This window comes from Brassica napus, chromosome C4, assembly GCF_020379485.1.
Source record: "Brassica napus cultivar Da-Ae chromosome C4, Da-Ae, whole genome shotgun sequence".
Taxonomy (NCBI): domain Eukaryota; kingdom Viridiplantae; phylum Streptophyta; class Magnoliopsida; order Brassicales; family Brassicaceae; genus Brassica; species Brassica napus.
The window spans coordinates 3,183,175-3,202,809 of record NC_063447.1 but is presented as its reverse complement, the minus strand read 5'-3'; the positions used below and the strand labels follow the sequence as shown (position 1 = coordinate 3,202,809).

At 39.3% G+C, this 19,635-nt stretch overlaps 6 protein-coding genes across 6 annotated transcripts; 4 read left to right on the top strand and 2 right to left on the bottom strand.

Moving 5' to 3' along the window:
* The first annotated feature begins 1,207 nt into the window (after positions 1 to 1,207).
* Positions 1,208 to 3,556, top strand: LOC106361766 (F-box protein MAX2-like). Its single transcript, XM_013801570.3, has one exon. The coding sequence runs from the start codon at positions 1,346 to 1,348 to the stop codon at positions 3,389 to 3,391; it is 2,046 nt and encodes a 681-aa protein (XP_013657024.1). The 5' UTR covers positions 1,208 to 1,345; the 3' UTR covers positions 3,392 to 3,556.
* Positions 3,557 to 3,608: 52 nt separating this feature from the next.
* LOC106361767 (plant cysteine oxidase 4) lies at positions 3,609 to 6,230 on the bottom strand. The gene is made up of 6 exons (XM_013801571.3): positions 6,106 to 6,230; positions 5,367 to 5,631; positions 5,020 to 5,156; positions 4,337 to 4,490; positions 4,049 to 4,252; positions 3,609 to 3,914 (listed from the first exon to the last, which is right to left on the bottom strand). The coding sequence occupies exons 2-6, from the start codon at positions 5,467 to 5,469 to the stop codon at positions 3,796 to 3,798; spliced, it is 717 nt and encodes a 238-aa protein (XP_013657025.1). The 5' UTR covers positions 5,470 to 5,631; positions 6,106 to 6,230; the 3' UTR covers positions 3,609 to 3,795.
* A 19-nt stretch (positions 6,231 to 6,249) lies between these two features.
* On the top strand, positions 6,250 to 7,390 carry LOC106361769 (multiprotein-bridging factor 1a-like). The gene is made up of 4 exons (XM_013801572.3): positions 6,250 to 6,511; positions 6,738 to 6,821; positions 6,955 to 7,037; positions 7,122 to 7,390. The coding sequence occupies exons 1-4, from the start codon at positions 6,370 to 6,372 to the stop codon at positions 7,239 to 7,241; spliced, it is 429 nt and encodes a 142-aa protein (XP_013657026.1). The 5' UTR covers positions 6,250 to 6,369; the 3' UTR covers positions 7,242 to 7,390.
* Positions 7,391 to 7,407: 17 nt separating this feature from the next.
* Positions 7,408 to 11,586, bottom strand: LOC106359195 (phospholipase A1-IIdelta-like). The gene is made up of 4 exons (XM_013798929.3): positions 10,664 to 11,586; positions 8,759 to 10,590; positions 7,854 to 8,228; positions 7,408 to 7,754 (listed from the first exon to the last, which is right to left on the bottom strand). Exons 2-4 carry the CDS (start codon positions 9,410 to 9,412, stop codon positions 7,524 to 7,526), a joined length of 1,260 nt encoding a protein of 419 aa, XP_013654383.2. The 5' UTR covers positions 9,413 to 10,590; positions 10,664 to 11,586; the 3' UTR covers positions 7,408 to 7,523.
* Positions 11,587 to 11,687: 101 nt separating this feature from the next.
* LOC106361770 (sec1 family domain-containing protein MIP3) lies at positions 11,688 to 15,286 on the top strand. Its single transcript, XM_013801573.3, has 7 exons — positions 11,688 to 11,915; positions 12,005 to 12,148; positions 12,411 to 12,560; positions 12,712 to 13,155; positions 13,223 to 14,734; positions 14,824 to 14,892; positions 14,981 to 15,286. The coding sequence occupies exons 1-7, from the start codon at positions 11,868 to 11,870 to the stop codon at positions 15,107 to 15,109; spliced, it is 2,496 nt and encodes an 831-aa protein (XP_013657027.1). The 5' UTR covers positions 11,688 to 11,867; the 3' UTR covers positions 15,110 to 15,286.
* Positions 15,287 to 16,886: 1,600 nt separating this feature from the next.
* LOC106361773 (50S ribosomal protein L1-like) lies at positions 16,887 to 19,613 on the top strand. The gene is made up of 10 exons (XM_013801577.3): positions 16,887 to 17,456; positions 17,993 to 18,070; positions 18,159 to 18,200; positions 18,286 to 18,388; positions 18,475 to 18,539; positions 18,635 to 18,679; positions 18,776 to 18,883; positions 18,962 to 19,049; positions 19,129 to 19,175; positions 19,261 to 19,613. Exons 1-10 carry the CDS (start codon positions 16,944 to 16,946, stop codon positions 19,336 to 19,338), a joined length of 1,167 nt encoding a protein of 388 aa, XP_013657031.1. The 5' UTR covers positions 16,887 to 16,943; the 3' UTR covers positions 19,339 to 19,613.
* Positions 19,614 to 19,635: the final 22 nt, after the last annotated feature.

Genomic DNA, 19,635 nt, shown 5'->3' with positions numbered 1-19,635 from the left:
CAACCCAATAAGCAAAGGAAACATGCTTATATAGAACGAAACAGCGAAGAAGGACACAACCGTTTATGGAATGACTACTTCAGCGAAGATCCGACATTTCCGGCACATTTATTCAGACGCCGTTTCCGTATGAACAAGGAATTATTCTTGCGTATTGTCTATCGCCTCTTAGAGGACGTTCCATTCTTTCGACAAAGAAGAGATGCAACCGGGAGGTTTGGTCTTTCTCCACTACAAAAATGTACGGCAGCAATTCGTCTGCTTGCTTATGGTTCTGCAGCTGACACGGTTGACGAATATCTCCGACTTGGTGAAAGTACGACAAGTTCAAGAAGCAACCCAGAAAGATGTGCAGCGGGCTTTTGGAGTATTGCAAGCTCGATTTGCGATTGTGAAAAACTCGGCTCTTTCATGGGACAAGAAAAATATAGGGAAGATTATGAGAACATGTATCATACTACACAATATGATAGTCGAAAATGAACGAGATGGATACACTCAGTACGATACATCTAAATTTGAAGAAGGAGATGTAACCAAAAGTTCACGGGTGGATATGTCTTATAGTACCGGCATGCCTACAAATCTCGGTAATATGCTTGGCATTCGGAATCATGTTCGCGATAGGCGTATACATGAACAATTGAAAAATTATTTAATTGAAAATATTTGGAACAAATTTGGTGATGAAGTTAATAATTATTGTATCTTTATATTTAATCATCCAATAAATAAAAATTTTAATTTCACATGTTTTAAAATTTAATTTTTTTTTATTCCTAAGAACTCCAAATTAGAGAACATAATTGGACATACAATTTTGAAACTCCGCGACGATGTCTTTGTCTTTTTTATTTAATTTTTTGTAAAAAATAATAATAATTTAATAATGCTAAGGACTCCAACAACAAGAGACATTTATCTAAGAGCACCCGCAACGGGAGTTCTTAAGTGAGAATCCTTAGAAAAAAATAATTAAATAATCAGTGGACTTCACCAAAAGTTAAGAATTCAATCCTTAAAATTCTTAAATAAGAACTTTTTTTTAGTGAATCCTTGCACTATTCGCGGGTCTCCAGGCGATCCGCGATCGGTTGATATATTTTTTTTTTATTTGAAAAAGAAAAAAAAAATAATACTTAAAATATCAAAATACACTTTTTATAAGAATGTAACACCATTACGGGTGCTCTAAAGCTATCAAAAATTAAATAAAAAAGACAAAGACATCGTCACGGGGCTATCTTCCTCCCGACACATCAGCTCTCTTCTTCTTCTTCACTAAAATCTTGAACAAATTCAAAAAACAAACACTTCCAAGATTTGCTTTCTCTTCTCTTCTCTCATGGCTCCCTCCACCATCACTACCACACTCTCCGACCTCCCTGACGTCATCTTATCCAATATCTCCGCCCTCGTCACCGACACACGAGCTCGCAACTCCCTCTCCCTCGTCTCCCGCAAGTTCCTCGCCCTCGAGCGATCAACACGCTCTCACCTCACTCTCCGCGGCAACGCGCGTGACCTCCACCTCCTCCCCGGCTGTTTCCGATCCATCTCCCACCTCGATCTCTCCTTCCTCTCCCCGTGGGGTCACTCTCTCCTCTCCTCTCTCCCCACTGACCACCAGAACCTACTCGCTCTCCGTCTCCGCCTCTGCTTCCCTTCCCTCGACTCCCTCGCCGTATACTCGCGCTCTCCGACCTCCCTCGAGCTTCTCCTCCCTCAATGGCCGAGGATCCGCCACGTCAAGCTCGTCCGCTGGCACCAGAGACCTTCTCAGATCCCTCTGGGCGGCGACTTCGTCTCAGTCTTCGAGCACTGCGGCTTCCTCGAGTCTCTTGATCTCTCCGCTTTCTACCACTGGACGGAAGACTTGCCTCCCGTTCTCCTCCGTTACGCTGACGTGGCGGCGAGGCTCATTCGTTTGAATCTATTAACGGCGTCGTTTAACGAAGGTTACAAGTCTAGCGAGATCGTTGATATAACCAAAGCTTGTCCTAACCTTAGAGACTTCCGTGTAGCGTGCACGTTTGATCCACGTTACTTCGAGTTCGTCGGTGACGAGACTCTCTCCGCCGTATCCACCACCTGTCCTAAACTAACAGTCCTCCACATGGTTGACACGGCGGCTCTAACGAGTCCTAGAGCTATTCCTGATGGTGGAGACTCAGCTGTTACAGTGGGGACGCTAGTGGAAGTTTTCTCAGCTCTACCATGTCTAGAGGAGCTTGTGCTTGACGTAGGGAAGAATGTGAAGCAGAGTGGTGTGGCTTTAGAGGCATTAAACTCGAAATGCAAGAAGTTAAGAGCTTTGAAGTTAGGACAGTTTCATAGTGTTTGCTCTGCTACAGAGTGGCGGCTAGAGGGTGTAGCTTTATGCGGAGGGTTACAGTCTTTGTCGATTAAAAACTCGGGGGACTTGACTGATATGGGCTTGGTGGCTATAGGGAGAGGATGTTGTAAGCTGAGTAAGTTTGAGGTTCAAGGTTGTGAGAATGTGACGGTGAAGGGAGTAAGAACAATGGTTACTCTTCTGAGGAAGACTTTGACTGATGTTAGGATCTCTTGCTGTAAGAACTTAGATGCAACAGCTTCGTTGAAGGCGGTTGAACCGATCTATGATCGGATCAAGAAACTGCATATTGATTGTGTTTGGTCTAGTGTAGAGGAGGAAGGAGGTGTGGAGGAGACTAACCATGATGATGATGATGATTATGAGAGGAGTCGGAAGAGGTGCAAGTATTCATCGGGTGAATCGTTGAATGGGTTCTGTTCTGAAGAGAGAGTGTGGGAGAAGCTAGAGTATCTGTCTTTATGGATCAATGTTGGTGAGTTTCTAACACCATTACCAATGACAGGACTAGATGACTGTCCAAACTTGGAAGAGATTAGGATCAAGATAGAAGGAGACTGCAGAGGCAAACACAAGCCAGCTGAGCCAGAGCTAGGCCTAAGTTGCCTTGCTCTTTATCCAAAGCTCTCCAAGATGCAACTAGATTGCGGCGACACTATCGGTTACGCATTGACTGCACCTCCCATGCAGATGGATTTGAGCTCGTGGGAGAGATTCTTCTTGATTGGAATTGGTAACTTGAGCTTGAGTGAGCTAGATTATTGGCCACCACAAGATAGAGATGTGAACCAGAGGAGTCTTTATCTTCCAGGTGCAGGTCTGTTACAGGAATGTTTAACTCTGAGGAAGCTTTTCATCCATGGAACGGCTTATGAGCATTTCATGAATTTTTTGTTGAGGATCCCTAACTTAAGGGATGTGCAGCTTAGAGAAGACTATTACCCAGCACCTGAGAATGATATGAGTACAGAGATGAGAGTTGGCTCTTGTAGTAGATTCGAGGACCAGTTGAACAGCCGCAACATCATTGACTGATACTAAACACTAAGTAACTTCCACCCCCATTATTACATATGTATTGACTTCAGCTTCAGTTCACTCTAAATGTTATGTTTGTAAAAGGAAAGATCAAGATGATATACACAATTTGCAATGATGAATGATTTCAGAAATGAAAAAAAAAAAAAAACAATTTTTACATTATAACTCAATGAAGATTCCACATATTCAGAGAAAGAACCCTTGGCTCAAATCAACTAAACATTTTATCTTGTAAAGATAGTAAGTGCCAGTACATAAAATATTTTGCGTATGTACAATCCCGTTTGCAGTAATATAAAAAAAGATCCCAAATCTAAGAAGAGTGTGATATTAAATAAAAATCCGAATCTGCTTCACCAATAATGTAGAGGAATCAAGAGAGATATAACACGTACAAATTAAGTTCTAATAACAGGACCCCTGTACTGAACTCTTCGTATCACAAAGTCATCAGGCGGTTGATATTCCTCAAGCCAAGTCACGTCTGCTACCACTTCCCCATCCACTTCTACTTCACCTGCTCCGTTTCACATCGCAAAGTAAATTACAAGTCACTGTATAGCTTGAATTGTTGTGTTCTGTACTGATTAAATTTGAAACAACCTGACTATATTAACATGATAATTGTGTTTCGAGAGCTTAGAGTATTACCGGGCAAGTCTTCCCTTCTGGATTTACGGAAGTAAGTACAATGCCGATCATGGTCTGAAGAGTAAGGTGGAGCTAAGATATCAATAATAGCACAATGGGTGATGGCTTTAAAACAATGAATGTTGCCACCGCTTCTCGGGTATAACGTGGTTGCTGGGGTTGGAGCCGTCATCTCAGTATCCTTCACCAGTTTCGCGGGTCTTCCTGCTTATGAATTAAGAGTTTACAATTTAGACAACAAGAGTGATTCGTTAGAACTTGAGAGCTAGAGAAGAACAACAGTAATACCTTGTGATGGATCTTCTCGTTCGGTCAGGTCAGGCTCTATCCAGTCATATGACTTCACATGCATTGAACCATATATGAGCTTGCTGACCACAGTCATGCCCGGATGGTTATGAAGTGGTATCATAGATGAAGGTGGCATACAGAAAATTCCAATCTGTTTTGACAGAAAAAAAAATGAACCAAAGTGAGAGATAGTGATAGTAGAAGTACAATGAGGACAAGACATCAGCGAGAGACACTCGGAATATGACTCAAACTGTGGTTACTCATACTTTCTAGATCATTTGTCATAGGCATTTTTTGGGCAGACTTCAGGTTCATGGCTTGAATGGTTGGTTCCTGAGATTCTCTCAAGGAGTATGGATGCCCCCTATTCCCCTAACTTTGAATATGCCGAAGAAGAGAACATTAAATGTCAACTAAAACGTCTCAGGATTGGCTATAGAACATTTTTGACTTCTTATCTCTACTGAGAGTTTGGTTTTGACACATAAGCATTCCTATATAAACCTAGGAACAAGAATGGGGCTCCTATGCTATGTTTCATCTAGGACATCCTAAGTTAGATCACAAAAATACACACACTTTTCTGAAGACTTTCAAAACCCCCTAGTAGTAGCCATCCATAAACTTTAGCACCATTTAATACATCAGCCATAGAGTTGTCAATGAGTAATGCTTACAGAGAAACTGTCACACTCATGCAAATGAAGATACTTTATTGCTGGGGGAGACTGGTTACTTCCATTGAGAGGACCAGACCTAGTCCGTGCCAGCTGAGCTTCCTGCTCGATTCCAACATCAGAGGGCTTGATTTTCTCTGGAACATAAAATACAAATGAGATTCTAAGTGCAACAGGAAGACCACTGGCATATAAGACAAGAAAACGTAAAGTAAGATAAACGATTACTGCCACCAACAACAACACCTTAACCAAAACAATCATATAAAAACTTTCACATGTTGGGGACCATAATAAATCATTAACAATGATGAGAGAAATAAGAGAGTGGAGAAAGATGTAGATACCCAAGACATTGCGAACTTTCTGGAGAGCCTCCTCAGGGATTGGCCCGTCTGAAGAGAATGAGGCCTTGCAAGTATTGTAAAGCCTCTGAGCAAAGTAAGGCATGATCTGAAATCCAAATTCTCAGGCTCGGCAGTTATCTCCCAAACCAGTGAAAGGAAAAAAAACAGAGGAACAGAGCTTCTTCTTCTTCTAAAACACAAGCGGTGACGATACTAAAACTTGATGGAAGATATCATATCCACTTGATCTACATCATACAAGCATCTGAAACAAAGAAGAGAGCATTATCTCAAAACTCTCATCTCTCACTCTCTCTCTCAATAAAAAATAAAAAATAAATAAAAACAGAAACTTTTTAACTAAAGATGAGCATAACACACAGACTGGTTCAAAATCAATAGCCGTAAAGGTTAATTAAAATCACGGAACCACATTGATTGTGTAATCGAAACTGAGTCAAGGTGAAGCTACTCGCATCATATAACGGCTCTCATAAGCCCGACACTAGAGAGTTCACATTGCTCTGCATATAATCGAATTGAGCTAAACTGATGATTCAATACACAGATTCCAATAAGACATTGTGATCCGATTCTCAATACAGATTAAGATTCATCAAATCGGAGATTCGTTTTCTCAGGTACACATTAAGAGTCGAATCTGAGTTAAATTAGCAGCCACAAAGCAAAAAAGAAAACGGCAGATAAGTTTGTTGTGAAGAAGAAGAAGAAGAAGAACCTGAAACAGAGCCCGTCGCGTAAGATCCGGAAGGAATCGGGTGCAAGTTGAAGAAGGATGAAGAAGAGTAATAATTTATTTATTTTTAGCTATAAAAGAGTAAATAATTATTTATTTATTTATTCTTCAAGTGGGAGGCAATATTACGAAACTACCCCTTAACATTCACCTAACTTAATATCTTCTCTCTAAAGCTCTCTCGAGAGAGAAAGAAAACCCTAAGATTGATTGATTGATTTTTGATTGGAGAAGGAGACGAAAAGCATGGCAGGAACTGGACCGATGACTCAGGACTGGGAGCCCGTGGTGATCCGTAAGAGAGCCCCTAACTCCGCCGCCAAGCGCGACGAGAAAACTGTCAACGCCGCTCGTCGCGCCGGCGCCGATATCGAAACCGTCAGAAAACGTTTGTTTCTTAATTCATGAGGCTGATTCTGATTCCTAGTTATAATCCGCTTAAAAGCATAGGCTCTCTCTGGAATCAATTTATATTATATTAGATTTGGTATTTTGGATTTGCGATTTTTTTGTCCTCGATTCGATTTGAGCTTTAGGGTTGATATTATATTATCAGATTGATATTTTAATCTTTGAATTTGAAATTCAAGATATTTCTTTTGTGCTGTGTTTAGATAATGCTGGAACCAACAAGGCAGCATCAAGCAGCACTTCCCTCAACACAAAGACGCTTGATGACGACACTGAGAACCTTACTCGTAATCTCTCTTCACTTTCGCCTGATGCCTTAGTTTTGGTTTGAGGTCTATTAATATTTGAAGACTCTTATGGCATGTGATGGTTATAGTGTATTGATGTTTTTTTTTTTTTTTTGTCTACGTTTGATTCCAGATGAGCGTGTGCCTACAGAGCTAAAGAAAGCTATTATGCAAGCCCGCACTGAGAAGAAGCTAACCCAGTCCCAACTTGCTCAAGTATTTTTTAACCCCCTTCTCTGTCTCTCTTGTTATTTACCTTTAACTCAGGTAGATAACTTGTTTGTTTGTTTCTTTATGTAGCTCATCAATGAGAAGCCACAAGTGATCCAAGAGTACGAGTCTGGTAAAGCTATCCCCAACCAGCAGATCCTTTCTAAGCTCGAGAGAGCACTTGGTGCTAAGCTCCGTGGTAAGAAGTGATGATCATCAAGTCCTGAAGATGAACAAATCTTAATCGCTGTTTCACTTTTCTTAAGGACTATGTGGTAAACAACAATCAGTGCTTCCATGTAATGTCGTCAAATCTTTTCTCGTATAAGCAAAGATAAACCGTTTGAAAGTTTCGTTTATGTTTTCACTCTTATAATCTTTGGGAGTATTGTTATTAGCAATTATAGTAGAGTCTCACAATTCACAAACTTCCAGGCATTTACAAACCATACATCAAGAAAAAAATCAAATCAAACCAAAAATCAAAGATAATTAGTCAAACTCGACCACGGGCATGTCTTCATCGTGGGGAGTAGCCATGACCCAATCACCATCTTCATTCTTGAGCATACCTTTGTTTTTCTCCACCCACCAACACTCGGGAACCAAACACTCCTCTTTCAACAGGGCACAAGATTTGTTAACCAACGCTATGTTTCTGTTCACTTTCATCTCGTACTTCTGGTTCTTCCCATTCCATCCCGCTACTACATGTAACATCGCCTACATCCATTGAAACCATAAACCATTAAGACCAATGTCGGTTCTGTTTTATTTCAAAAGCCAATATTTGTGTTGTTGAGTCTATAGATAATGACTTGCCTGAAGGTTATGCCAGTCACCAGGATGATGGGTTTCTTTAAGATAAGGTGAAACTCTTGTATCGATTTTGAGTTTGGTCCCAATGTTGACGTACCCCATTATCTTAGCTGGATAACGTGTGATAAGATCAATTTCGTTTTTCACGTGCAATATCCTCACGTTATCATGTCTGTTGATTCTGTTTAAGAATTCTCTGTTGCCAACTCTCGGAGAACCAAACACAATAGCTGTCACCGGGGTCACGTCGCTAGAGCCGCTTGTAACGTTTTCTGCCAGGTCCAGTGCTGCGAGAGTCGCTATAGTTGCACCTAGACTGTGTCCCGTGAGGACTATGCTAGGCTTCTCGTCCTTGTATAGCTCTAGCAGCTCTCTTATCTATGTAGTTACAAGCCGGGTTTGACTCATATCAAGTAATCAAACAAAATTCGTGTCTTATGAATATGTGGTTTTATAAAAGAAAACTAGCTTTTGAACATGTTTTTACATTTTGTAATTGAAAACATTTATGATTGATCAACAATTTTTCAATTATTGGTTGATCCTATTGTTTTTGGATGTTCAAGCAATCAAAATGACAAGTTACATAAGTTATTTGTCATTTGATCATTTTTTACTAAATGAACTATTTTCTATTTCATTTATTAATAAATTAACTATTTAGCATGCTTGTGCATATTTCATAACAAAATTGATAACATATCTTATCAAATTTAAATGGATCAAAATTTGCTTTATATGCCAAATATTCATCCCAATTATTTCGTTTGATCATTATCTTGTAATAACTCTGATGTTATATTTTCATTTGTTTTGTGTGTGTGTGTGTTTTATTTCTTAGTGTTGGGGCCAACTTATACTTATACGAGTTAAATGAAAAAATGATTGCATCTTCTTTAGTTCACTACCTTAGTCAGAAGCTGTGAACGTGCACTCATCTTGGTGAAAGGTGAGTCAGGATTAGCCGTTGTATAAATAGTGAACCATCCAAGCATAACCTCAGGACCATCTCGACCGTCCATCAACAGTTCCTCTACCGAAGTCAACTTGGCTCCCATCACATTAACCCACTCGTAGTTCCTCGTCGTCCCACGAAACACAACATAGATCTCTCTCCTTCCAATCTCAGCCGTCCGCTCATCAGACGTCACCGTGATATAACCGATCCAATTAGTCTCACGGTCCCAAGACTCTCTTGACATGGAGCTTAGAAAGAAGGCTTCGTGGTCACTTACACGAGCCGTGGCGTAAAGGAACGAAACCACGTCGTAGTGTCTAGCGTCGTCGAGCATGACTTTGTGGAAGAAGGATGGTTTGCCATAACGGCTGGCTCCACAGTAGATGGAGTTTTGGTCGTTTATGAAAGTGTCGTAAGTGGCTTGACAGAAATCGCCTGCTCGAAGGATAAGACGGCGAAGTGAGTGGTCAAGTGGTTCCAAAAGGTTTTGCCAATTGTCTTGGCCGAGAAGCTCTTCCCATGATGGTTCGGCCATGATTTGATGATATGATTTCGTGTGTATTGTGTGTAACAAGTAACACATTGATTGAGGTTTTATATACATGTAATCGTGATAACCACTTTTTCTTTATTAATGAACATTTGAATTGATCTTGTATATATATGCCTTGGAATATGCTAGTGTTCACTGTTAAACTGGTCAACACTCAACACCGGATATTAAATCTAAACCAGTTGTTATCAAAAGTTTGATATATATATTAGTTTTACCTTTTGATTTCGAAATGTGAGTAAGACACTAAAACTTGGTTACTCTATTCCAGTTATAAAGTTATGGACCAAATATGGAAGCCATATAAGGTTCCTTAATATTTCTATACCAAAATATGGTTGAATCTCAAAAATATTAGTTATGATCAAATACAGATTAATTAGAAAACATAGCAATTTTTTTTTATAAGATATCTAAAAATTTAGTATATTTTTTTATAAAAAGAGGCAGAAAGTTTTCAATCACACTTACTTATACGACATAATTATCATAATATAATTGAGTAAAATGAGTTTAAAAATGACATTGATTTATTTAATGGTTTTATAACCGGCATTTTATTTGTTTTTATTAAGATTTACATATGACAGTTCTATTTTTTATGACTAGCCCCAAGGATCATGTCAAGGTTATAGAAGCTCAAGGTGCTGTGGCAGAGAGTGGAAGACCAGACATTTGCTTGGTTATTGGAAAAATGATTCTTCTAACTCCTGATGACATGTTCGAGCTATTGTTGGGACAGTTTAGCCACTTTTGATCTCTTTAGAAAGACTCTCTTTCACTCTCATTGTCTCTGTTGTTTTCTTATGTATTAGAAAACACATGATGAATCTAAGCCAATGTTGAATTTGCCAAACTAGAGTGCCATCTTGTCTAGAGAAATCAAGAGAATGGGGTGTTAATTGTTGATAAGTGTATTTACTCTACAAGTTCAAGATATTTACTTCTATGGCTATCAACGTTTAAAATTGAAGTTGGAAATTAATTGTCACATAGAGGAAACAAAGTCAAGGTCTATGGAAACATAGTCAAGGTCTAAAATAACGAGGAAACTACAAATAAGGTCTAAAAAGAAACACACTCTCTCTCTCTCTCTCCTAAAAAGAGCTTCAGTTGCTACGGATGGAGTCGTAGATGCCCCACTGTGCTCCCGTCAAAGACCCAATCATCAGAATTCTTGGTAGCAGTCCTCTTGTGAAGAGTCCGGCTAATCATATCTTCTGCACCGTCTGCAAGAAAAATACTCATTTCATCAGCAAACATAATCAATAGTTTGTGTCTCAAGAAAGTGTAAGAATTTACCTCTGCGATTGTTGTTCCCTTGGCATGGTTAACGAAAGACACCATGTTGTCTGCAGGGTTGGAGATGATGGCGCAGAGAGCTCCACTGACATATCCTCCTCCGGACACCACAAACCGTGTAAATCCAAGCAAACCATCAGTCTCATAACTAAACAGTTGTCAATCTAAATTTTATCTAACCATCTTTGTTAAAGTAGGTATGTGAGAGATATAAATCTAACAAACATGATATCTTTCATATACTAAATCACAAGTCAATTAACCAATAATTTTATAACATATCATTTATCTAAAAAGTAAAATGGTAAATGCACTATTTCTCCATGAAAACTATCATATATCTATCAAACTATCACCTCATATCTCCCCCAATTATAAGTTATAAACTTATTTTTTTCCTAAATCAATGGTTCAAATCTATTTATCCCCGAATTAATAGTTCAAAACTTAATTACACATAGACGATGGTTTAATCGGTTTATTTTTAACCAAACAATTTTAAAACCAAACAAAAATTCAATTTTATTAGTTTTACCTTTTGATTTTGAAATATGATTAGGACATGAAAACTTGGTTTATCAATTCCAATTATAAAGTTGTTGACCTAGTGTGGAAGCCATTTTGGTCACAAATGGTTTGATTAAGATTCACTAATTAATATTTCTATTCTAATCCAAAATACGATGATTGAAATTTCCTGGTTGAAGCAAATTGTTGTTTCTCTGGTGATTCCGGACAATAATCTCGACTCCACTGTATCCATTTCTAGCTTAGCTGAGAGCTATGGCTATGATCGATGTCGCGATCTCTTTGTCTCAATTCGATCTGCGAAGTAAGTGTAGAATTCTCGTTTTCTTTTTGATTTGCTGAGTGATCTTTTGATCAAATCAATGTACTAAAAGTTATTAATTAATCTAATCACTTTACATATTAATCTTTTGTATTTATCAAACATAGTTGTCCCAAAAAAAAAAAAAAAAAATACAAACATTTAAACGTCTCTTTTATGATCTCAATCGAATTTGAGAAAGCCCATAGAGAAAGCCCAATAAAGTAGGATCATCACAGGAATGATAAGAAGCAGCTACGATGCTCGTCGTCGGCGAAGCAAACGGATATTTCTCCGGCGACTCGCTCAACGGATCTCTTCGGTATTTTCATCTGCTGGCGATCTAAACCTATCTCCGACCTCCACTGTATCCATATGGCTCTAATCGATGTCGCCATATCCTGTCTCAATTCGATCCGCGAAGTAAGTGTTAATGATTCATGATCCGAAAGTGCCTTTGATGAGAGTAATTGGGAATTTCAAGTTTTCAACTTTTGTGTGTGTTTTGGCAGATAGAACAGGATGTGAAGGATGCAATTGTGTATATTGATGCTGGGTGCACTGAAAGTTTCCAGCTTGCAGGAGCTTTCCCTTTGTTCTTGGAGCTAGGTGCCCGTTCCGTCTGTAGCCTTGAGAACATGACTTCCCTCGACGCGGTAAGCTTGTGTAGATTCTGGTTTCACAATGATGGTTAAGGAAGAGGGGATCAAACCTTTTTTATATTTGTTGGTAATTGATTTGAGGATGTAGACAGAGAATGGGAAGATTGTTATCAAAGTCAGCTTAAACACCACTTAGATTGTCTTTCCCAAAGTTATTTTTTCTTTTTTTTCTGTTTCTTGTAATTGGTCTGTTTGATTCGATATTCTGAGCTAATGTCAAAGGATGTGACTGTTGATGTCTTTTTGCTATATATAGGTGGCTGATTGGAATTCAAAGGTTGATTGTGCAAACAGAATTGTGATTATGACTTCTCGCCTTCTCAATGATGCTCATCGATATATGCTACGGTGCCTAAGCACGCATGAAGGCGTTCAGCGCTGCTCAGTATTCACCTCTATTTCTGAGGTGCAACTCTATCCTTGATCTCAATTTTTTTTATCTGGAACAGAAGAGTTGGGTACATTTGTATTGGTACTTTTATACAACGTGTTTATTATAATCAGTCTAAGTGGAATTGAGTCACTTATCTAATTACTTCACTAATTTTATCTGGTAGGGATCTCACTCAGCCTGCCCTGATTCACCACTTGGTCCAGACGCGTATAGGGAGTACGAAACTTTACTTGTTCAGGACTACAATGAACATACCAAGAAGAGCGAAAAAATATCGAGAGACAAAGGGGTTCCTAAGTTCTCTTCCGCACTTGAATCCCTCACGATGGAGCCTATCACAAGTGACAATGTTGGTGATTCATCAGGTGATGCAGAAGGTTTGGTAGTCTCGGTGCACCACTTCCCCTTGATTATTTGTCCTTTTACTCCTAGAGCGTTTGTCTTACCTTCCCAAGGATCAGTTGCCGAAGCCTCCTTGTCCCGTCAACATGAAGATTCTCTTAGTTTTGGACTGCCTCCTATAAGCACTGGATCTATGTCTGATACTGATGATGTTCCTCCTGGTGCAACTCTTACCGCACATTTTCTCTACCAGCTAGCTCTTAAGGTAAGTTAACAACACTAGAAGATTTCTCCTGTTTATTTATCTGAAGTTTGTGACCACGTCATTGTAGATGGAGTTGAAGTTGGAGATATTTTCACTTGGTGATGTATCAAAGAACGTTGGGAAGATTATGACAGACATGTCAAGTCTTTATGATGTAGGGCGTCGAAAGAGAACTGCCGGCTTGTTACTTGTTGACCGTACACTTGATCTTATCACTCCCTGCTGCCACGGGGACTCACTTTTCGATCGAATCTTTTCATCATTGCCTCGTGGAGAGAGATTTTCTACACAAGCACAGCTTAAGCAAGGGGTTCCAAGCATCGACCGTCCTTCTCTTCATGTTCAGGTGCCTCTTGGGGAGCTGTTAAATGAAGAACCAAGCAAGATTAAAGAGTCTGGTCTTCCTGAAGGAGTTGAAGCTTTCTTACGTGGCTGGGATTCATACACTGCTGATCCACAAAATGAATCTGACAAGAAATCTATTGAGCTACTAAACGGATCGCTTGTAGCCACTGAATGTTTTAGAGGGACGCCTTACTTAGAGGCCATGATTGAAAGAAGAACGAAGGATGGAAGTGTACTGGTGAAGAAATGGCTTCAAGAAGCTCTGCGCCGCGAAAACATCTCTGTTAACGTGAGGGCTCGTCCTGGTTACGCCACGAAACCTGAGCTCCAGGCCATGGTCAAGGCGTTGTCGCAAAGCCAGTCGTCTTTGTTGAGAAACAAAGGGATTATTCAGTTAGCGGCAGCTACAGCCGCTGCGCTTGATGAATCCCAAAGCGCCAAATGGGATGCTTTCAGCAGTGCGGAGATGATGTTAAATGTAAGCGCTGGTGATACGAGCCAAGGTCTGGCTGCTCAAATCAGTGACCTGATAAACAAAAGTGCTTTGGCAGAACTTCAAGCGAAGAAGAACGAGAAACCAGATTCATCATCATCACGAGGGCTTCTCTCTTTCCGAGACGCATTGCTTCTTACAGTAGTTGGTTACATTCTTGCCGGAGAGAATTTTCCTACAGCTGGCTCAGGGGGACCGTTCTCTTGGCAAGAAGAGCATTTTCTCAAAGAAGCCATTGTCGATACTGTTCTCGAGAATCCTTCAGCAGGGAATCTCAAGTTTCTAAATGGGTTGACAGAAGAGCTTGAGAGCAGGTTGAACCGCCTAAAGTCAGAGGACGCCAAAGAGACTCCCTCTGATGATCAGTTAGACATTGATGCGCTTGATGATGATCCATGGGGAAAATGGGGAGATGAGGAAGATGAAGAAGACAATAACAATAGTAAAGCGGACGAGTCTTATGACGATATGCAGCTAAAACTTGATTTGCGTGATAGAGTAGACAGCTTCTTTAAGTTTCTCCACAAGCTGTCGAGTCTAAGAACAAGGAATGTACCATTAAGAGAAGGCTCATTGGCTTCGGAGAGCAGCTTCCCGGGAGATCCATCTGGAAACAAAGGGCTACTCTATAGGCTTATAACAAAGGTGTTGAGCAAAGAGGAGATACCAGGTTTAGAATATCATTCCTCAACTGTAGGAAGGCTTTTCAAAAGCGGGTTTGGAAGGTTTGGTCTTGGTCAGGTTAGTTCTCTCTCTATGTTATTTCTTCCATTTCCCTCATCCCATGAGAAATTAAGAATACACATTGATGTTTCTCAAAACTATTGCAGGCAAAACCAAGCCTTGCAGACCAGAGTGTAATTCTTGTCTTTGTCATTGGAGGAATCAATGGTCGAGAGGTGGGTTACTTCACCACAAAGTCACTCAATATCTCTGGTTTTAGACTTTATATTTGTAGTAACGGTCTCTGTTTTCTTCATTGTCAAGGTTATGGAAGCTCAAGAGGCTGTGGGGGAGAGCGGAAGACCAGACATTGGCTTGGTTATTGGGGGAACAACTCTCCTTACTCCCGAAGACATGTTCGAGCTATTGTTAGGACAGTTCAGCCACTTTTGATTTTTTTTTCAAAAACAAACTCACTCTCTTTCATTGTCTCTCTTGTTATTATGTATTAGAAAACACAGTGAATCTAAGTGAGTGTTTAACCTACAAAACTACCATTCCTCTCTCTTTGTAGTACTTCCTTTTTTAACTCATCCCCCATGACAATACACATTGATTGTATTTAGCAAATGTTCCCTCCGCCTTAGTCATAGTTTTTCTTGTAGTTTTGGGATCTATGAATTTGTTTTGTAGTATCTTTTTTTTTGGCAACTGTTTTGATAATTCAAATATTTGAGTTTGGTTTTTAGATATCCAATTGAATTTGGTATGAAGTTTAGATGATACTCTAACCGAAATACTGTTAGCACAATTTCACCAATGCATATTGATATTAGCAAGTAGCACACTACTAAAACACTTGCGTATATATTTCTTTAGTAGTTTAGCGTTTGCTTCATGTGATAGCTTGCCTGGTCCTACAAGGTTACAGCAAGAACTACTGTTCAGTTGTCTCTTTGGCGATAACAAAAAAAAAAAAAAAAGAACCCACCAAGTGTGTGCCATTGACATTTCCAGCTCACGGACCATCCTTGGTTTTCCAAGCTCTTTTGCATTCAAGCTCAGGGCAGGCTGATGACCAGGGGCCAGCAGTGCACCCGCCCAGGGCCCATTGTTGGAAGGGGCCCATAATCTTTTTTTTTAATGTAGTAGTGTAATTCTATTTTTTGTAAACTATACGTATAATGTTTTAGAAAAACGAAATTAATAAATACAAAATTTATAAATCTAACTTTATGGAAACAAAATCTTATTTATGTTAATTTGATTAAACTTTTACCAAATTATAATTAATATTAAAATATTATAATCAACATTAAAAGTAGTTATCTAATGTGAAATTTTTAGGCATGAGTGTATTTCATCAAGACGTCTTCAGTGACAATACAATTTTAATACTCTCAAAATCGTTGATTCTTCAAGGATTCTTACATTGTTGATTAGTTTATGTAAGTGATCTTTAATATTTTTTTTTACTATCCTGTTTTTTGTTTAGAGATTACTTATTTTTTTTGGTAGAGCAAAATATTTTTTTCGTTTCTAAAACGTTTGAGGATTTTTTTTTGTTTTCTTGTTTCAGGTATCCATTTCAGTTTCACTTTCAGCTTCATCAATTCATTTTTTGATTCTTAAATCCAGGGGTACTTTTCTTTTTACTTAAATTTTAGAAATTAACTTGACTTTTGAAGTATAGCCGACTAAAGATATTATATTTTGAAGGTTTTTGTATGAAAAAATGATTTCATTCTCAAGAAAAAAAAAGCTATAAAAAGAGCAAGACTGTTTTACTTTTATGGTTGTGCTTACCTTTTCAAACGAAAAGGATTTTATTTTACCCTGTAACTACAATTTCAAAATTTTAATTTCATCGGTTAAGGGTCACTTTTTTTAATTTTGCCCTAGGGCCCGTAATAGGTTTGAGCCGGCCCTGTTCAAGCTTAAGCAACATCAAATCCCAACCACCGCCATTACATTCATACGCTTTCAGACAAGACACCAACCGAGGTTTCTTTGTTTGTTCTGTCTGAAAGCTTTGAGCCGATTGCTAGGACAGTTCATAATAAGCTATGTATTGAAAACACACAGTGAATCTAACTTACAAAACTTGAGGTCCATTTTCGAAAGAAAACAAGAGACTCGGGTATTAACCGTGAACAAGCGTTTTTACATATATGGTCCCTGAGGTTTTGTAATTTCAGAGAAAAAGCATTAATTAAGATAGAAATCTCAAATCCCCTTTAAACCTCGAAGAATCACACTTCACACGAAAAACCTCAGAGTGAACACAATGGCAGCAATGAAGCTCCTTCTCTCTCAAGCTCGCCGCCAATCTCTCACCAGACCCTTCTCCTCCCCATTCCCACAAATCCACAAACTCTTCTCATCTTCTCCATCCTCAGATCCGAATCCAAACCCTCCGCCGCCGAATGAATCCCCCAAAAAGCTCGAGCCGGTGTCGTACGCCGCCAAACCCTCGGAAGATCTTTCTCGCTTGACGCGAGAAGAGATGCGATACACGAAAGACTCTCCTTCGCTCGCTCCCGTCTCCTACGCGCAGCGCGTGGCTCCTCTCCCGGAGGATCGCGTCGTGAGCGAGGAAGATCGGGAGAGGACGCCGGAGGAGGTGGAGACGGAGAGGAAGAGGATCGAATCGGAGAATCGAGCTAGGAGAAGGTTCTTGAGAGCTACAGCTGTGGAGGAGGATACCTCTTCGCTCCCTTTGCCGACGCTGCTTAAGCCGGAGCTGAAGCATGGGAAGAAACCTATTTTCGATCTCATGGAGGCCATTAGAGAGATAAAGGTCAACACTTTTTTAATTTACATCATTGGTTTTGTGTGTGTTTTGATATCAAAGTATTAAACTTTTGCTTGTCTCGTAGCTATATAATGTGGATATAGCGGTAGACGCTGTGGTTGTGTTTAGAAGTTGCTAAGCTCTCACTGCTTGTGTTTTTATCCACATGGTTCGTTTTGTGTGTGTATTATATCAAAGGCTTAAACTTTTGTGTGTTTGATGTTTCGTATTAGTTGAGTTTCGTTATTGTTATAATGTGAACATAGAAGGCTATCAAAGGAGGCTAGGAAGCTGTGTTAGACACTGTGGTTGTGTTTAGAAGTTGCTAAACTCTTCGCTTGTTTCACCTTGGGGAACTTTAAACGAGTAAAGATGATGAAAGTTTTGTTTAATGGTACTACTGTGAGAGGTGTGGATTATATGAAACTTGTAATTGGTGTTGTTGTGTTTGACTTTTAAGTAGAGTGAGTGAGGAGAGAATGATCAGGACTCTATATATTTATACCTTGGTTCGTATGCTGTTTCCATTTTTGATGGTTCAGGGCAATGCTAAGGCCAAGTTTGATGAAACTCTTGAGGCTCATGTGAGATTAGGCATCGAAAAAGGCCGATCTGAGCTTGTAATATTCTCATTCTTATCCTGTTTTTGGAATCATTTTCCCTGTTTCTCATGTTTGGACCGACTGTGATCACTGTTTTAAACTGCAGATTGTTCGTGGTACTTTGGCTCTACCACACTCTGTTAAAAAGGTACCAATAAATGTCTCCTTAATCCTTCATGTGACGTTTTTATATATAAGCCATTTAGTAAATATAAATGATCTTCCTTGTTCAGGATGTGAGAGTGGCTTTCTTTGCCGAAGGTGCTGATGCAGAGGATGCAAAGGCTGCAGGAGCTGATGTTGTCGGTGGTCTTGAGCTTATTGAGGAAATCCTGAGTAATGCATTGTACTTCATCTCCTTCCATAAATCACTTCTCACATGACATTTGATTGGTAGATGATTATTCACACTTTATTTGCAGAAAGTGGCAAGATCGACTTTGATAGATGTCTTGCAACTCCGAAAATGATGCCCCGTGTTTACAAGGTTCTTAGCATTTAAGCACTTATATTCATTTATAACATGGTGAAGGTGATATATTCTCACTCAATATGCAAATGGTTTTGTGTGGTTGGTTGCAGATATCAAGGATTCTTAACAATCATGGTCTGATGCCTAACCCCAAAGTAAGTTGGTTTATTCACTCACTCAACATCTTACTCTAATGTATCAGTCACTTTAATTACGTTGAACTAAATCAACATATGTTATATCTGTTGTAGCAAGGGAGTGTGACCAAGGATGTGATGAAAGCAGTGAAAGACGCAAAAGCAGGACATACCAAATTCAGAATGGATAAAACTTCCATTCTTCATGTGCCACTTGGAAAGGTTACATCTCTCCCCCCAAAAGACTTTATAAAATTCATTATCTATATATATTCATGACAAGAACGATTTCCTAACCAGATGAGCTTTCCTGAGGATGCTTTGAGGGAGAACGTTGGTGCATTCATGAACGCCCTTTTACTGGCTAAGCCTGCCGGATTGAAAAAGAGTAATAACTCCATACCCCCAAGCTTATAAGTTTGTATGGGGAGATCTTTGTTTTGCTGATTTGAGTGTGTTTTCTGCAGCTTCGAAATATGCTGGTTATGTGAATGCATTCCACTTGTGTAGCACGGTAAGCTTGTGAACCAGTTCCATGTTTTAGACTCTCAAGTAAGCTGTTAAAATAAAACAGATATTGATGCTGGTTGTATATGCAGATGGGAAAGGGTTATCCTGTATCGATACAGTCGTTATCTAGAGCAGCAGATCACTATACCAAATTACAGCTCAAGTGAGTGAGAAGTAGACTCCAAAAGATAAAAGCTTGTTGTTTGCATGCGTTATTTTTATTTTCTCCCGGGGGAAGTTTTATTACTTGTTTCCTAATGCTGAATCTTTGAAAACAGTGTTATGATTTTGTTGTTTACTAGGGGGTTAGTCTTTTTCATAGCTCAATGGATTCGATTGATTGATAAAATCAGTCAAATTCATGTCAAAATAATGAAATGACATTGTTTAAATTGTTACTCACCTCATTACTTATTTTTAAAAACATGACTTGGATCTTGCATTCTTATGAAGCTCTTGGAAGC

Coding starts and splice junctions, on each gene's coding strand:
- LOC106361766 (XM_013801570.3), top strand. CDS start 1,346: ATGGCTCCCTCCACCATCACTACCACACTCTCCGACCTCCCTGACGTC.
- LOC106361767 (XM_013801571.3), bottom strand. CDS start 5,469: ATGCCTTACTTTGCTCAGAGGCTTTACAATACTTGCAAGGCCTCATTC. Junction 5,157..5,366: donor GAAAGTTCGCAATGTCTTGG/GTATCTACATCT, acceptor TTTATGTTCCAG/AGAAAATCAAGCCCTCTGAT. Junction 4,491..5,019: donor ATGAGTGTGACAGTTTCTCT/GTAAGCATTACT, acceptor CTGTCAAAACAG/ATTGGAATTTTCTGTATGCC.
- LOC106361769 (XM_013801572.3), top strand. CDS start 6,370: ATGGCAGGAACTGGACCGATGACTCAGGACTGGGAGCCCGTGGTGATC. Junction 6,822..6,954: donor CGACACTGAGAACCTTACTC/GTAATCTCTCTT, acceptor GTTTGATTCCAG/ATGAGCGTGTGCCTACAGAG. Junction 7,038..7,121: donor CCCAGTCCCAACTTGCTCAA/GTATTTTTTAAC, acceptor TTCTTTATGTAG/CTCATCAATGAGAAGCCACA.
- LOC106359195 (XM_013798929.3), bottom strand. CDS start 9,412: ATGTATATAAAACCTCAATCAATGTGTTACTTGTTACACACAATACAC. Junction 8,229..8,758: donor GTTCACAGCTTCTGACTAAG/GTAGTGAACTAA, acceptor GTAACTACATAG/ATAAGAGAGCTGCTAGAGCT. Junction 7,755..7,853: donor GTGACTGGCATAACCTTCAG/GCAAGTCATTAT, acceptor CAATGGATGTAG/GCGATGTTACATGTAGTAGC.
- LOC106361770 (XM_013801573.3), top strand. CDS start 11,868: ATGGCTCTAATCGATGTCGCCATATCCTGTCTCAATTCGATCCGCGAA. Junction 12,149..12,410: donor ACATGACTTCCCTCGACGCG/GTAAGCTTGTGT, acceptor TGCTATATATAG/GTGGCTGATTGGAATTCAAA. Junction 12,561..12,711: donor TATTCACCTCTATTTCTGAG/GTGCAACTCTAT, acceptor TTTATCTGGTAG/GGATCTCACTCAGCCTGCCC.
- LOC106361773 (XM_013801577.3), top strand. CDS start 16,944: ATGGCAGCAATGAAGCTCCTTCTCTCTCAAGCTCGCCGCCAATCTCTC. Junction 18,389..18,474: donor GCTTATTGAGGAAATCCTGA/GTAATGCATTGT, acceptor CTTTATTTGCAG/AAAGTGGCAAGATCGACTTT. Junction 18,680..18,775: donor GTCTGATGCCTAACCCCAAA/GTAAGTTGGTTT, acceptor TATCTGTTGTAG/CAAGGGAGTGTGACCAAGGA.